Raw genomic sequence first — 12510 nt, forward strand, 5'->3', positions numbered from 1 at the left:
TTATTATTATTATTATCATTAATGTTGTTGTCTGTCATCCGTCTTTAAACAAGACCAGTTATTATTAGAGTTAGATTTTAACACTTATTTGGGGAAATTGTCTTTATAAAGTTGACACTCACAGTATTAATAAAAAGTAGGATGAAATTGCACTTTTTCAGTAAAAGTGGGTGGCTCTTAAAAGAGCCTTTTTGTGTGGTGAGAAACGCAGCGCTGAGCGAGTTTACTTGGTCTTGACGGCTTTCTCGGTCTTCTTGGGCAGCAGCACGGCCTGAATGTTGGGCAGTACACCTCCCTGAGCGATGGTCACTCCTCCGCGCAGTTTGTTCAGCTCCTCGTCATTACGCACAGCGAGCTGCAGGTGATGGGGAATGATACGGGTCTTCTTGTTGTCACGGGCGGCATTACCGGCCAACTCGAGGATCTCAGCAGTCAGATACTCGAGCACGGCGGCCAAGTAAACCGGAGCGCGGGCACCGACGCGCTGGGCATAATTACCTTTACGCAGAAGCCTGTGTACACGACCCACGGGGAACTGCAGTCCGGCCCTGGATGAATGAGTCTTGGCCTTAGCCCTAGTTTTACCGCCGGTTTTGCCTCTTCCGCTCATCTTATAGTTCAGATATGTTGTAAGAACAACCCCGAAATAACAGCGCTGTTCTTCTAGCACTCTGTCATATAACATCACGGCATCTCTCTTATTGGCTAAGATACTTGTGACGGAAGAACGAATCCGAAACACACCGTAGAATTCCAGGGTCAGTCCATCATTCTATTGTACGTCACACGCCCCTCCCACTGCAGTGTGTGTGTGTGTGAGAGAGAGAAAGAGAGAAAGAGAGAATGAAATTAAAATAAAAAAAGATTAAATGCATATCATTGTAGAGAGAAAATATTTTGTAAACTGATTTATGATCAGTATCTTGATTATTCACTGGTTTTATATCTATAAAGCATATATTAGTACAGAAGAGAGTAAAGACAAATACACATGGATTTAAAATGTAAACTGTCCAATTGTCCCTAGTTGTTCATACGTTTATGTGAAGGTGAATGTACAAGTCTGTAGCTGCCTAAACACTCGGTACAGAATCCACTAAAGTCACCATGACGTCATCATTTTGTTTTTTCATGTTTATCAGAATAGGAAACAGCTCTTTAAGGAAAACATGGGTGGCTCTTATAAGAGCCGTTTGAGGAGTAAAAAACATAAGAAACACGTTTACTTCTTCTTGGGAGCCTTTTTGGCCTTCGCTGCTTTGGGCTTTACAGCCTTTACCTTCTTGGGGGTCGCCGGCTTTTTGGCCCTCTTGGGGCTCTTGGCTGCTTTCTTGGGGGTCGCCGGCTTTTTGGCCTTCTTGGGGCTTTTGGTGGCTTTCTTGACGGCAGCGACGGGCTTCTTTGTCTTCTTGGGAGACTTCTTGGCTGCGGGTTTCTTGGCCGCTACTTTCTTGGGCTTCTTAGCCGCGGCGGGCTTTTTGGCGGCCGCCTTTGTCGCTTTGGGCGCGGCTTTTTTGCGGGCTTCTTCACTTCGGTCTGCTTCTTGTTCAGCTTGAAAGATCCAGACGCGCCGGTCCCTTTGGTCTGCACCAGAGTGCCTTTAGTAACGAGACCCTTAACGGCGAGCTTGACGCGAGAGTTGTTCTTCTCCACGTCGTATCCGCCGGCAGCCAAAGCTTTCTTCAGGGCGGCAAGAGACACGCCGCTCCTCTCCTTGGACGAGGAAACCGCTTTGACGATGAGCTCGCCGACGCTAGGGCCTGTTTTCTCGGTCCTCGAAGCTGCCTTCTTCTTGGGCGCTTTGGCCGGCGCAGCGCCGGGAGCGGGAGCGACTTCAGCCATCTCTCTCTCTCTGGGAGCTAATAGTAGAATAAACGAGTGTAACGCTGTACGCTGTGTAACACAGGAACCTTCCTCCTCTCGACCGGGAGGCCGGGCTTAAAAGTAAGCATGAGAACGTTGTAGACTCAACCCGGCCGTGGTTGAATGACTGCGCTTCCGAGACACAGTGACAAGTGTGTTTTCTCATGGCGTTTCTCGGCGAACATACGACGCTGCAGACAAGATCCCGAGCGTTCAGCAGCATGTTTGTTGAGCAGAGACTTTGTTGCTCGCTACGAGATCACGTCGGGTCTCGGGAAAAAGGACAATGTCGTGCAGCGAGCACAAAAGTGTACGGCGCGTCTGGGGCTCGCTCCGGTTTGCAGCGCATGTGGGGCGATGTGGCGTGTAAAAACTAGACAAAAAGAGGCTCGGGGCTTGTAAGTCATGTTTACTGAGTTGTGGGAGAACCTTGTGAATGACACTGATGTATTTGTAGCGTTGAGTGTTGTGTGTAATAATTGTAACGGAGCTTCGTTTGTGCTGCGTAAAGCACATGTATACTACAGATAGACAGACAGTCCTGGCACAAGCGCTCTCTCTCTCTCTCTCTCTCTCTCTCTCTCTCTCTCTCTCTAAGTGAGACGCCCTTCTCCCTGACAGCTCTCAATAAAACTTCAGCTAGTGCCATAGAAATTAAACACTATTTGTGTTTTGGTTTTTATTTATTTATTTAATTATTACCTCTGATTGAGTGATCAATTACATGAAAGTAGTTAAAAATAATTTGCAACATTAAAGAAATAAAAAGAATAAACTTTTCAGAAATTCCTTATTAATCTTCAAAATGAATTGAATTTTTTTTCAAGAATACATTTCAAATTTTCACCTTCTAACATTCACTTAAAAAAATCACTAGATCTCAGCTCAGAACGAGCTCTTATATGAAACGTCACTTCACATGTTTACTCACAGTTCATGTTAAAGTCTGTAATCCACCTGAATTGACAGTTCACTGTTTATCAGTTCAGTATAACTAAATGAACAAAAGAGAGAAAAGCACCATTGGGCAGAGAGATGACCCTGATGTAGAGCTAAGAGTCCTGGTGCCACCCACTGTACTTTTAGGTAGTTTAGATTAGGGTACGCAGCTAGATTTTCTTTGCTGTCAATTTATTTAGCTGGGGAAAAATATGTATTTACACTGTCAATGTTCTCCTGCCATTGTGAGTCTAGCTCCCCTGTCCCTTTGTGTCCTGAGTCCTCATGTTCTGTCTGTAATTTCTTGTCATTTGGATCATTAAAGTAATAATCTGTCGATAGCTGCTTCTAAATTTTTTTGATTTTCACCTCTTATATTAATAGATATGACATCAGTATATATAATTATTTGTGTATTAATAAAGTGTCCACTTTTAGTAAATGATACTAGATTGATCTTTTGTCCTTTACCTGGTCTCTACTCAGGAGCGCTGCTTCTTTAGTGTCTTTACATATAATAGTGAAGTTCTTTGGGGAGATTTTCTTTTTGTTGTTGTTCTTTTTTCCTCCTTAAAATAAAGATAAAGCATCATAGGGTCTGGGGTTTATTATATTTAATAAAAATTACATTCAATAACCAATAAACAAATATAATGCATTTACCAACAGTCAAGGCAAGGCAAGGCAAGGCAAGTTTATTTGTATAGCACATTTCATACACAGAGGTCATTCAAAGTGCTTTACATAGAAATTAGGAAACAGTTTATAAAATAGAAAAAATAAAATAAAATATATATGAAAAATAAGAAACAGGATAAAATCATAACAAAAACAAATAACAATTAAAGAAAATAGATGTGATTTTAATAAAAACAGTTTAAAATCTGTTAAAAAGAATAAAACAGGAGTAAAAGTGATTTGGATAAAAAGGGCAGTCAGTGTGAAGCAGCACAGTCAGTGTGGAGCAGCACAGTCAGTGTGAAGCAGTACAGTCAGTGTGAAGCAGCACAGCGCTCATTCAGTAAATGCAGAGTTAAACAGATGTGTTTTTAATCTTGATTTAAAAGTGTCTACTGTTGAAGCACATCTGATCTCTTCTGGAAGCTGATTCCAGCTATTGGTGGCGTAATAACTAAATGCTGACGCACCTTGTTTTGAGTGAACCCTTGGTATCTCTAACTGACCTGATCCTAATGATCTGAGTCGTCTGCTTGGTTCATATTCAGTTAGCATATCTGTAATGTATTTCGGTCCTAAGCCATGAAGTGATTTATAAACCAGTAACAATACTTTAAAATCTATTCTAAATGTAACTGAAAGCCAGTGTAAGGACCTGAGGACTGGACTGATGTGCTCAGATGATTTGGTTCTGGTCAGAATTCTGGCAGCAGCGTTCTGTATGAGCTGCAGCTGTCTAATGGTCTTTTTGGGGATCCCAGTAAGGAGTCCATTGCAATAATCCACCCTGCTGGTGATGAAAGCATGAACAAGTTTCTCTAAGTCCTGTCTTGAGACAAAACATCTAATTCTGGCTATATTTCTGAGATGGTAGTAAGCTGATTTGCTTATCGCTTTCACATGACTACTGAAATTAAGGGCAGACTCTAAAATTACACCAAGATTTCGGACTTTATTTTGTGTCTGTAGACCCCTAGAGTCAAGGTGTGTGTTAACCTTGAGAGTTTCATCTTTATTTCCGAATACAATGACTTCGGTTTTGTCTTTGTTTAACTGGAGGAAGTTTTAACGCATCCAACTGTTAATTCCATCAATTCACTTACATAGAGAGTCAATGGGGCTGTAGTCATTAGGGGACAGGGCTAAGTATATCTGGGTGTCATCTGCATAGCTGTGGTAAGCGATTTGGTTCTTTTTCATTATTTGACCAATTGGGAGCATATACAAATTAAAGAGAAGCGGTGCAAGTATTAAGCCCTGTGGGACTCCACATGTCATGGATGTCCACTCGGATTTATGGTTACCTATGTTCACATAGTAACCTCTCCCTTTTAGGTATGATTTAAACCATTTGAGGACCACCCCAGAAAGCCCTACCCAGTTTTCCAGTAGTACCTAAGAGTATGGTGTGATCTACCGTGTCAAAGGCAGCACTAAGATCTTGTAGCTCCAGCACTGATATTTTACCTGAATCAGAGTTTAAGAGAAAATCATTTATTATCTTTATGAGCACTGTCTCTGTGCTGTGATGCTGGCGGAAACCAGCTTGAAAATTGTCCAGATAGCCATTTGAGTTTAAGAATTTGTTCAGCTGATTGAAAACAACCTTTTCAATGATCTTGCCTATAAAAGGAAGATTAGAGATTGGTCTGTAGTTGCTAAGTATGGTTTTGTCTAGGTTATTCTTTTTTAGGAGAGGCTTAACAACTGCTGTTTTTTAGGGACTCTGGAAAAGTGCCTGTGAGCAGAGAGATATTTACTATTTTTAAGAGGTCAGTTTCTAAGCAGTTAAGTACCCTTTTGAGAAAGGATGTGGGGAGGGTGTCAAGGCTGCAAGTTGATGCTTTAAGATGTTGTACTGTTTCTTCTTTTTATATCAATTATGTCAAATTCTGAGAAAATGACAAATGTTTGAGGTTGTTGTAGTGAGGTCTGACTGACCACATTACAATATGAGGCCGTATTGATTGCCATTCTGATATTACTGATTTTCTCAGAGAAAAAGGTTGCAAACTCATTGCATTTGTTGTCAGAGAGCATTTCACTAGGAACTTGATTTGGGGGGTTTGTAAGTGTCTCTACAGTAGCAAAAAGAGTGTGAGTGTTATTTATGTTGTTGTTTATAATGTTAGAGAAGAAGATCTGTCTAGCTGTGCCTAGTTCTACATTGAAAGCACAAAGACTGTCCTTATAGATGCTATAATGTATTTCAAGTTTTGTTTTCTGCCACATACGTTCAGCTTTTCTGCATGTTCTTTTCATGCTCTGTACCGCTGTTGTGTTTCTCCAAGGTGCTTTACATCTGCCAGTGATCATCCTGACCTTTACTGTAGCTATACCATCAATAACATCTTAAACTTTTTAAGTTAAAATTTTCAAGGAGAACTTCAACAGAGTCTGCCGATATGTTTGGCAACATTGATATAGCCTTCATAAAAACCTCACTGGTGTCTTCATTTATGAACCTTTTTTTGACATAGAAAGATCTAGCATCAGTGGCAGGACAGATCAATAAATCAAAGTAAACACAGAAATGGTCAGATAGCACTTCATCCTTGATAACAGTGGATGGAATGTTTAGACCCTTGCTAATGAGCAGATCAAGAGTGTGTCCCCTATTGTGTGTAGGACCTTGCACGTGCTGGGTCAGATCAAAAGTGTTTAAAACATTTAACAGTTCAATTGCAGTATTGTTTTCTGCATTGTCTATATGAATGTTGAAATCTCCAGCAATAACAAAATAATCAAATTCAGAGGAGATTGTTGATAAAAGTTCTGTGAATTCATCAACAAAAGTTGGGGTGTATTTGGGAGGCCTATAAATAATTGTAAACAGAATGCGTGGTGTACCTTTTAGAACAATACACAAATATTCAAAAGACTGGTGATCACCAAGTAACACTTGCTTGCATTGAAATGCATCTTTAAATAAAGCAGCTATTCCTCCACCTCTTCTAACAGCTCTACAGACACTTATAAAAGTAAAGTTGGGTGGGGCTGATTCATTGAGGACTGTAGCGATGCAGCTGTCATCTAACCAGGTTTCATTTAGAAACATGAAGTCCAGGTTGTTAGTGGTGATAAGATCATTAACTAAAAATGATTTGTTCTTTAATGAACGGATGTTCAGAAGTGCTACAGTAATTTAACAGTAACTAGTTTTGGCCCTGTCTCCAACTCAGAATGACGTCTTAAAGGCAGTAGATTAGATAGAGTTGTCGTGCGGCTGGAGAGGGCCTTCGTCTTTCTATCACATACCAGGACAGAGATAGGGAAAGCTAAAGGGACATTGGGCTCCCGCTTGTTCTGAAAACATTTCTGATTGTTACTGCTGTCATAGTGGGGACCCAACACATATCAGTTACCAGTGCTGTTTGCAGATGAGGGCTGGTGTGATCCCTGACATTGAGGCAGAGGTCGGAGTGCCCTCTCAGATGGAGGGGGAGGGCGGGCTGGGCCCGGAGGCTTTGGTGGTTGTGGAGCCCGCCGTTTCTTGGTTGGTATTTGGGGACTCGCAGCAATAGAGTGGGAAAGCTTAGTTCCAGCAGATACCAGTTTCTCCATTGTCTCTGAAAAGCACAGAAGTGGTGATGTTGAAGAGAGGGAGAGAGAGTGTGACGACATCAGCTGTGATTCTGGTGTTCCTGGAGACTCGGGTGTGTTATCTTGTTTTTCCAGGTTGTTATCCACAGAAACGTCCTTGGGTGTTGATTCACCATCCAGCTGTAGTGAGTTCTGTGGGCAGGGCTCAGCCTGAGCTGTGTCTGTGAACAGTAGTTGTTGTGGCTGCGGAGTTTTATCCTTGTCAACTGAATGTCCATCCAGGTGTTGGTGTGAAATCCTGTGGTCATTTAGGCCGATCAGGAGTGGACTGACACACTCAGCTGATGAAAGATGAAGGAAGAAAAAGATATTGTCTTTAAGCAACCTAGCACCTAGTTTGTTTGGGTGGATACCATCTCTGTTAAAAAGTTGCCTTTGACTCCAGAAGATATTAAAATTGTCAATGTAATTCAGTCCTCTCATGGTGCAGGTTTTTTGCAGCCATGAATTTAAACTTAGTAGCCGAGAAAACATATTTGTTCCTCTGGCTGGGAGAGGTCCACTGATGAATGATTGAACTTTCAGTCTTGCAAGTGTTTCAAAAAGTTCAATGAAATCCCTCTTGAGGAGCTCAGACTGCTCTTTCCAAATATCATTCTTTCCCACATGTATGACAATCCGACTGAGAGACTTATGTTTCATCAGAATGTTGCAAAGTTCCTTGTTAACAAAGTTTCCGTTGCCCGAGGAAAACAGTATGTACGGGTAGCCTTGCTTCCAATGTTTCTGATAATAGAGTCACCCACTATCAGCGTGCTTGGCTTGGCTGCTGTCTGAGTGGAGTGCCGCTGCCTGTATGATATTGAGCGTCTGTTAGCTCCGTTAGCTACTGGCTGATGTGATCTGTGTCCATTTGCATTTGGGGATTCTTCACTCAAACTCACTAGTGCTTCAAATCTATTTTCAAGCTGCACAGGGGGTGGTGGAATACCAATATTAGCTACTCGAGTTGGACCCATATCTGGGGTAGATGATGCTAATGCAGCACCTTTGGGTCTCACACCCTGTTTATGCCATCGGTTTGTGTCCTCAATTACTTTAAATTTCTCTGAGCTCACTATGACCTGTTTAGAAGCATTATGTTCACAGGACTCACCAGCTTTATGTTGAGAGGGACCACGATGAAGCTCTGCTGTATGTCCTGGCAGGGTCGGCAGCACCACAAGTAACTTTGTTTCGAGAACTGCAATCTTTTGTAGAAGTCTGTGGCAGTTTGAGCAGCAGGTGGATTGAGATCCAAAAGAAGGCATTTTCTCTTCTGTTTGAGTGTGGGCAGCTGTGTTGTCCTGATTTAGGATTGTAAACTGCCGGCAATAGCAGACTGGTAGACCGCTATGACAAATTCCCCAAGTTGTTGAATATTCCAAATGTCAATATAGTTCCAGGAATTTGTAGTTTTAGTGTGAGTGCCCAATTGTTTAGTTAGAGCACTGTGCTGAACTACTGGTAGTTAAATCAAAAGATAAAAGCGAAAAAGCAAAAGCGCAAAGCACAGAGCGCAAGTAAAAGCATCCGAACAGTAGCGAAGCAGGAAGTCACTATAACTCTAATGTATAACATTTTTTAAATGCTGTCTATGTTCAGCTTAACATTCTTACTGGGTTTAAGTCTGATGTAAGAAAACATTTTAATAAAAATGCAAATACATGATTTAGTAATAAAAGTCTTATTCTGTCCTTTTTCTTATCCTAACATCCCCATGTTTGTTCTGCTGATCCACAGTCACCTGGCATGAAGTTCAGGACTAACAGTATACTGTATAAGACTTTATATCTCAGAACACTGACTTTTTCCTTGCGACACACAACCACTAGATGGCGACATCTGACCTCAGTAAGTGATCCACACCATGTGCTGCATCTGTTACTGCTCTTTCAGTAAACTTTCATCCTCAACATTAGTGTGCAGAACATTTCACGTCAACAACGTATGACATTACTGTACAATATTTAATACAATAAAAGTAAATCTGACTTCATCCATGTGATGTTACCAGCATCAGTAAAGCTGATATAGACCAACATCTTCACAGAATGTTTATCTAACACAGTTATATCTCTAAACTGCCCCAATACTCTAAAACCATTCTAATACTTAGTTAACAATGTTAAAAATGAATGCATCTTTTGTTTGTAATGTTTTAGTTGTCATCGAAAATGTATACAGTGTTAAAGTTACACACCATTTTATTAAATAATTTCAGTCCATCCATTCATCATCCATCAATTTTCCAATGTCTTAACCTCTGTAAAGTCACAGGAGGATAGGAGCCTGTCCCAGCATCTCGGGCCACAGGCAGGGTACACCCAGTAAACACACACACACACACACACACACACACACACACACACACACACACACACACACACACACACACACACACACACACACACACACACCTAACAGAAATTTATAGTGAGCTCGATTTACCTCATCTGCATGTTTTTAGACAATGGGTAGAAACTGGTGTATCAGAAGTTTGAAACTGGTGTATCAGAAGTTTGAAACTGGTGTATCAGAGAATGTATTATTTAATATATTGTATTATATTTTCCAGTATATTTACATATATGTTTGTTCTGTAATATATTTGTTGTTTTTTATTTTGTTTCAGAATAGAAGACCCTATTTCTGAGAGAGATATCCTGGTGTCCACTATACAGAGAATGCAGGAGGACAAGGTATTGAACCAAACTAAATGAGCTATTTAATTTAAAAGGATATAATGACAATTTTTTAGGGGAGGTGGCTAATTAAACTCACATACCATGATGAGAGAGAGAGAGAGAGAGAGAGAGAGAGAGAGAGAGAGAGAGAGAGAGAGAGAGAGAGAGAGAGAGATTCCTGGAAAATAATTAGCAAAAGATCACAGACATCGTAACCCAAAGACATCATCAAACAGAGGACAGTTGGAAAAGTTAAAGGGACCATGATAAGAAGAAACAGTGAAGAACAACTTAATTAAGCTTGTTTTCTAAGCTAAGTTTTCTGAGGCTTTCAGTGCACTATGACAGCTATCCTGACCTTAGGTTAGAAATGAACAAAAATTTTTATTCCCTGAAAAATAATGGTTTTGGAAATACGAGGATTCCGCCCGACAGCGACGATATGTGGAACCAATGAGATTTGTGTGCATTTATGATACAGTGGCCAATATAAGTTGTGCATTAAACTTGTGCATTAAATAATAAATTAAATAAATTCACTATTTAAATATGTATTCCAGTTTTTTCGCCACTAGGAAAACAATACAATTTTGTAGAATCTTGTTATTCTAAGGCACTTCAACAGTGGTAAATTGTACAGAAATACAGCCAATTTGGTCAGCTATGAGTGGTAAATGATGTCTGAATATAGTACTATTTAATGGTTACCTCTAGAATGGAATTAAAGGGGTTTTAGAGCAAAATATCCCAACATTCATAATGTACATTTTATTCAAAATACCAAGATGATAGAAAAAGTTCATCAAATTTTAAGTGTGTGTGTGTGTGTGTGTGTGTGTGTGTGTGTGTGTGTGTGTGTGTGTGTGTGTGTGTGTGTGTGTGCATATAATATATGTATATTATGAATGATATACAGGGAAAATTTTACTGTTGAAATCAGTTATAGTTAGATTGTTGAGGTTAAACGTATTTACTGCACCAAAAATAACCTTTTTTTTTTTTTCTTTTTTTTTCCTGATAACTAAAATTAAGCAGTTTATACACAGAAGATCTCCAGTCATTTCTGCCCTGGGATAACACAAGGGATTATTCACATTAGTCACAAAAAGACATCATTGCTATAATTTTGTGTAACTATACAGATAATCTATTGTACCTAGGGTAATATAATATCCAAGCTCATACTGAGCTGGATTTAATGGATGTCTGTGTAAAATTGTGATAATGATGTGGCTAAACAAAGAAAGCTAAAAACATAGTGTAAAATGTATACACAGTGTGGGAAAATCATTTTAGGATATTTTCAAATATTCTGAATATGATCTTCAGTCAAACCCAAGACCAAGGATTTTCATTCATTTTCTGAATTTGTCACATCTAAGGGAAACGTTTGGGTGGACCCAGAGTTTTAGTGATACAGTGTAAAGAAACCGAGTGAAAAGGAACTGAGTGAATAGGTTTAATCAAGTTAAAATGAACCATAATTAGAATAGTGATAAAGAGCATGTCGAACCATGTAGACATTGTACATCTCCAAAGGTTTTCTGTGTTAGCCTTGATAAGACATGGTGCACCGGGACACTGGGCTACTGACCCAAAACATAGATCTTTTAGAACAGACTTCCAGATTTACTGCCATCTGGAGTAATTTACTGGCATAAAATCTGTCCCTCCAACTTCACCAGGTTCTGCCAGGTACAACATGATATTGCTCTTAACCTTTAAAAGGCAATTAAACATTTAGGAATTAAAAAGTTAAAATGTAAATCAATTCTTCTGCTAAAGGGACTTGTTTAAGAAGAATTTTGGTTATGATAATAAAATGGCAGAAGCATGACCTACTGCTGATATTATGTGCTGCTTCAACTTATAAATAATTATCACAAAAAGTGCCTTCTTTAAATTATGTCTTGTGAACAAAGCAAGTTTATGGATAAGACAGAAACTGCACACGTCCACATTTATGCTAGATACAGTTGCTTGTCCTGGACCTTAGACACACCCCTTTTTGGGATAATGATATGAAAAGTGATAGTTACTGCACAAGAGCTGTGGATATATATATATACCGTATTCGGAAAGGCACAAATAGCGTGTTTTTTACGAATACTTATTTCGAACAAATACTTAAAAAATAATTTGTATTCGGGAACAAGAAAAACTTCATATCAAAAAGCTGCGTTTTCTCATGAGACCGCAGTGCAGCCCGCATGAGTGAGTGAGTGACGTTCGGGAGGGGGGGGGACGGGGGGGACTTCACTGCATCACTATTTTTGTTGAATAGATTTTTGTACCTTAACTGGGTTCCGGAGGCAGTTCATAACGGAGTTTGATCGGGAGATTATTTCATTACGCTGCATTATTGACGTCTGCAGTCGGGTGCTCTTATATTCGCTCTGTTTACGTACAGTAGCTCTATTAGCTCGGTAATTTAGACAATAGGCTGTTGACAGAGTAACGTTAACGTTCGGTTAAAAAGGATAAACAATGCTTGTGTAGTTGTGTTGAATTGTATGTACTTGTGGGAGTTATATGGTACGTTTAAGGTACTCTGTCTTTTGCAGACAGCAAGATGTAGGCTATAGGCTAGAAGAGTGTGGCTGCTGCTGAGCATCTCTTGGTCCTCCACCTGCCAAAAAAAAATTGCTCAACTTCTGTGTGGAAGCATTTATCTTCTTCCAAGTGAAATATGGTTAAGTTATGGTTAGCATAAAACATTTAAAAAAAAAAATAAAAACATAAAAAAAAAAAAAAAAGAATT

The 12510-nt window shown here is 39.8% G+C and overlaps 1 protein-coding gene and 1 pseudogene across 1 annotated transcript; both read right to left on the reverse strand.

Moving 5' to 3' along the window:
• Positions 1–169: 169 nt before the first annotated feature.
• Positions 170–610, reverse strand: LOC125139652 (histone H2A-like). The gene has a single exon (XM_047804332.1). It carries the CDS (start codon positions 608–610, stop codon positions 224–226), a length of 387 nt encoding a protein of 128 aa, XP_047660288.1. The 3' UTR covers positions 170–223.
• A 558-nt stretch (positions 611–1168) lies between these two features.
• LOC113636860 lies at positions 1169–2199 on the reverse strand (annotated as a pseudogene).
• Between the last annotated feature and the right edge of the window lie 10311 nt (positions 2200–12510).

This window comes from Tachysurus fulvidraco, chromosome 19 (genome assembly GCF_022655615.1).
Source record: "Tachysurus fulvidraco isolate hzauxx_2018 chromosome 19, HZAU_PFXX_2.0, whole genome shotgun sequence".
In the NCBI taxonomy this organism is placed as follows: domain Eukaryota; kingdom Metazoa; phylum Chordata; class Actinopteri; order Siluriformes; family Bagridae; genus Tachysurus; species Tachysurus fulvidraco.

Bases quoted from the DNA above. Each gene is read 5' to 3' on its own strand.
- LOC125139652 (XM_047804332.1), bottom strand. From the start codon at position 610: ATGAGCGGAAGAGGCAAAACCGGCGGTAAAACTAGGGCTAAGGCCAAG.